A 5,000-nucleotide genomic window follows, 5' to 3' on the forward strand; every position below is an offset into this window, starting at 1 on the left:
AGTCGTCATTTAAAAATAAAAACAAACGAGCGCTAAGACTAATTTTGGGCGAATTTGGTCTCTTCCTTTCTTGTGGCTGGCTTTGATCAATCGGTCGCTAATATTCAGTACGAGATTATTCCGAAAAAAAATTCTATTGGGCCCGGTTGTTTAAAAGCCGATTAACGCTAATCCCTAACTAACTAAGGAGTTTATTTCTGTACTCTCGAATGCTGTTCAACGCTGATATTCGGCAAAACGTTTCGTTAGAAGAGGTCAATCTTGAAAAACAAAAATAAGGGAAAAAAACTTTCATCAAAAAGTTGAAAACTTAAAACAAAAGTTTACGCTAATCCTGGATTAAGCTAATCGGCTTTCGAACAACCGGGCCCTGGTGGGAAAAGTGTCCTCTGTAGCGAACCCGCAGAAGCGATAGCGATGTCTCAAACACAAGCCTTGTTTGGCGGTCGGAGAAGAAAGACAGTACGATTACCGGAACACAGTGTCATTTCTTGGAGTCTCTTGCATAGACCTGATTGTGGATGTCAATTTTTGGTGTTCTCAATTCGTATAAACCGTCCGAATGCAAGTAAACTATGTCTATTGGGTAAATCAAGGCACTGACTTTCTCTCTGAAACTTTTTCCTGCATTCAGTCGAAATTTGCCGGGCTCTGATTCGGAAAACTCGGCTAGGTAGGCCATTTTCCTGTCTTGCGAGAGTCTCAATATTTTTGCGACGAAAACTTCAGGTACATGTTTTGTCGAGTTGGCTGCCACCAACGCTACAAATTCACCTTGGGTTGGCAGGTATTCTATGTTGCCTTCCTCGTCTTCGTCACTGAGAACTTCTACAGAATCTTCACCCAAGGTTTTACATGCCATTGAGCTTAAGAGATCGAGTGCTTTTTCCTTTTTCTGCTCTAAGGGCCGTTCGTCGTAATATTTCTGCTGCGTCCTCACGGAATGCTTCATGACGGTAGCCAGCGATTCTCTCAGGGACTGATCGCCGCTTTCCGGTAGGCTCAGAAAGTGATTTACGACCGCTTTGCGCAGGTCCACTGTTGTCAGCTTGCGAGAGAAGTACTTTTCGAACAAAGCCGACACGTAATTGGTGTAGGCTGCATGCGAGAACCTATCGCCTCTCGGACTGACGAAAAAGTAGTCATGTTCTTTGCTGTTAAGCAAAAGCGACCTCAGCTTCGAGTTGTATAATTGTAGATGGTAAGTCAAGAATGGCATGGAGCTCAAATCAGTTCTATTTGTGCCGTATGTTTGTCTGGTCTTGTAATTATCTTCAATTAAAATAACGGAGCCATCCTCGTTAAAACAGATGAAATTATGCCCTTTCATTTGGTCTGCCGTTTGATCTTTGTAAATACGGAGCGAGATGTATTCTTTGACACGCCCAGGGTTTGCGGTGCAGTAGAGAAGAAGCAGACACAGGTTCATGGAACTTCGCGCCCTAACAGAGCCGGTTTTTTCGGTGACCTCCCACTGCAATTCACGGCATAAATCTAGTAACTCCGAGTAGACGACTTTGGATTGCCGACCGGTGACAGACACTTCTTCGACATGCTCTTTTCTCGACAAACGCTCGAGTTGCCTCTGAATGGCCCTAATCTTTTCAAGGGAGGCTTCCCTCTCCTCACTTTGAGCGCACACGAATGGTACTTTGTCAACGCTTATTATAGCCGACAAGTATCTGCTACAGGTGACTGGCTTACTGCCTTGCTTTTCCATCATGAATTTAACAAAATCCTGGACGAGCTGTGGATTTGCGCATTGTGAAAGGGTGGGTTCCATTGCTTTTACTTTCTTCATGAACCACAGAAATATATTGACCCTTTCGAGCATTTTATCAATAGTGGACGATTGCAAAGAACTTCCCTCACGATCGCAGTTAAGATTCAGCGAGTAAAAATTTCGTATTTCAGCAAGTTCGGAACACAGACTGGTGGGCATTTCTGATTCTGAAAGAGTTTTTCTCCTTCTCGATTTTGTTACATCTTTGTCTTCGCTAGCGTCAACACAGGGGACCTGACCTTCCGCATGAGGAGAATCTGCACCTGTGGGTGTTGCAGCACGCGTTTCCTTGTCGAGGGAATAGTTCGTTAGATGCGGAACATTGCTTTCAAGCCTAGTCGTAGCAGTTAATTCATTTCCAGTGTCCCTCAGAGAACGATCACTGCTTTGATGAGGCCCTGGCTGTGATTGCAAGACAGTGAAACTTGGCACTGGCAAACTTTGCCCCCACCAACTAGATTGATTGTCTTTTTCACTGGGGCCAACCCCCGCGACATTGGCTCCAACTGAAAATGTTGACATGAAGAAACTGGATTCTAACGGTTTGGTATTTGTTTGCAATCTGGGAGGTTGCGTAAAGTAATTGGATTGATTGTCAGGTCCGCTGTGCCGTGGCGTAAGGTTAGGCGAAGAATCGATGGTCGGTGAAAGGTCTAATTGCAACAGCCCCTTTAAGCGTAACAAATCTTGTTCTTTAATTAAATTGAAGGGAAAAAATTCATCTGGCAGACGTTGTTGAATAGAAAAAAACTCTTCTCCCGTACATGGAACTACGTCAACTTCTAACTGACGTAAGGCGTTGCTGAAAGTTATGTCGTCGACATTGGAGAATAACTTTTGCCTCGCTTGCATGAAACAGAAGAACAGTTCCTTTCCACGCCTGATGGAAAACATATCGTCGAATGCTACAGAGGACATATTTCCCACCCTTGAAATCTAGCGTGATTCAGAACGAAATCATTTAAAGGCGCCTAGTGCATAGCCATCGTTAACTAAATGGTTACTTTTATATATCTACTGGCTCTAAAGAAAGTGTCACCAAAAGGTGGAAAGACCGAAAAAACCATAACTTGCTAATGTTTTTGAAAGGTACAAACATGATAACGTGTAAAGTTGGATTTCCTTCAACAGCTTCTTTAAATCAGTCAGGGATTCAACAGCTTCTTAAAATCAGTCAGAGATATCCAGCTTCCAAGGGATACATTAGTTGATCACGATGTTGTCAGCAATGGGGACACGCGTAACATTCCATGTTTTAATCAATGACATCATTTTCCTACGAGGAAAGGGACAAGAGTTTCTAAATAAGGGTATCTTCAATGAAAGCGGCAGCTTTTAGCAAACAGTGCCCGAGGAAGCAAAAATAGTTTTCACTGATATCCTCGTATTCAAGGAAATAGGAAGACCATCGTTAACCCTTTCAGGCCCGATAGTGCCAAATGGCACTTATAGATTTTACTCTGTCTAACGCCAGACGATTTTACTCGTCAATGGGGAACCCCTCGGGCCTGAAAGGGTTAAGCTAACAGCATCCAAAAACTATGTCCCCGTTTAACCCTTTCAGGCCCGATAGTGCCAAATGGCACTTATAGATTTTACTCTGTCTAACGCCAGACGATTTTACTCGTCAATGGGGAACCCCTCGGGCCTGAAAGGGTTAAGCTAACAGCATCCAAAAACTATGTCCCCGTTTAACCCTTTCAGGCCCGATAGTGCCAAATGGCACTTATAGATTTTACTCTGTCTAACGCCAGACGATTTTACTCGTCAATGGGGAACCCCTCGGGCCTGAAAGGGTTAAGCTAACAGCATCCAAAAACTATGTCCCCGTTTAACCCTTTCAGGCCCGATAGTGCCAAATGGCACTTATAGATTTTACTCTGTCTAACGCCAGACGATTTTACTCGTCAATGGGGAACCCCTCGGGCCTGAAAGGGTTAAGCTAACAGCATCCAAAAACTATGTCCCCGTTTAACCCTTTCAGGCCCGATAGTGCCAAATGGCACTTATAGATTTTACTCTGTCTAACGCCAGACGATTTTACTCGTCAATGGGGAACCCCTCGGGCCTGAAAGGGTTAAGCTAACAGCATCCAAAAACTATGTCCCCGTTTAACCCTTTCAGGCCCGATAGTGCCAAATGGCACTTATAGATTTTACTCTGTCTAACGCCAGACGATTTTACTCGTCAATGGGGAACCCCTCGGGCCTGAAAGGGTTAAGCTAACAGCATCCAAAAACTATGTCCCCGTTTAACCCTTTCAGGCCCGATAGTGCCAAATGGCACTTATAGATTTTACTCTGTCTAACGCCAGACGATTTTACTCGTCAATGGGGAACCCCTCGGGCCTGAAAGGGTTAAGCTAACAGCATCCAAAAACTATGTCCCCGTTTAACCCTTTCAGGCCCGATAGTGCCAAATGGCACTTATAGATTTTACTCTGTCTAACGCCAGACGATTTTACTCGTCAATGGGGAACCCCTCGGGCCTGAAAGGGTTAAGCTAACAGCATCCAAAAACTATGTCCCCGTTTAACCCTTTCAGGCCCGATAGTGCCAAATGGCACTTATAGATTTTACTCTGTCTAACGCCAGACGATTTTACTCGTCAATGGGGAACCCCTCGGGCCTGAAAGGGTTAAGCTAACAGCATCCAAAAACTATGTCCCCGTTTAACCCTTTCAGGCCCGATAGTGCCAAATGGCACTTATAGATTTTACTCTGTCTAACGCCAGACGATTTTACTCGTCAATGGGGAACCCCTCGGGCCTGAAAGGGTTAAATAAAATCACAGTTTTCACATGGCTTCTAAGAGAAAACAAGATAACCGGAAACGTTGCACGCTAACTGAAAGGCCTTGTTAACTGAAACGTTATCGCATGCAGTTTTAAACTCGTAGCTCACATTCTTTACGGGATAAACCATGTGAAATATTTATAAGAACTTGTATGGAAAGTGCCTTAGGGATAGTCTAACTTCTAAGAGAAAACAAGAACTCGGGAATTTATAGGTTTTCTTAGTTTTGTCACAAATTAAAATTTAGAAAAGAAGCTATGGATCAATGTTACTGAGACTTGGTATGCATCCTATATTTAAAGAAAAGAATATTTTACAATGACTGCAAAATTCTCGCTCGCTCATTGGCTAATTTATATTGTCAATATGCGGACAGACACATAAAATTATAAGTTATGCGTTTGGAGTTTAATTTATGCAAA

At 43.5% G+C, this 5,000-nt stretch overlaps 1 protein-coding gene across 6 annotated transcripts in view; it reads right to left on the reverse strand.

Moving 5' to 3' along the window:
* Window positions 1–5,000, reverse strand: part of LOC137996172 (WD repeat-containing protein 88-like) — a 79,481-nt gene that overhangs the window by 588 nt on the left and 73,893 nt on the right. For all 6 annotated transcript variants that reach the window (XM_068841614.1, XM_068841606.1, XM_068841618.1 and 3 more), the window contains one exon: window positions 1–3,059. This exon is cut by the window's left edge and continues 588 nt beyond it. In XM_068841614.1, the coding sequence (XP_068697715.1) occupies window positions 485–2,701 (2,217 nt within the window). In that variant the 5' untranslated portion in view covers window positions 2,702–3,059 and the 3' untranslated portion in view covers window positions 1–484. The remainder of the gene's footprint in view (window positions 3,060–5,000) is intronic.

Source organism: Montipora foliosa, chromosome 1 (assembly GCF_036669935.1).
Source record: "Montipora foliosa isolate CH-2021 chromosome 1, ASM3666993v2, whole genome shotgun sequence".
NCBI classification, from domain to species: Eukaryota; Metazoa; Cnidaria; class Anthozoa; order Scleractinia; family Acroporidae; genus Montipora; species Montipora foliosa.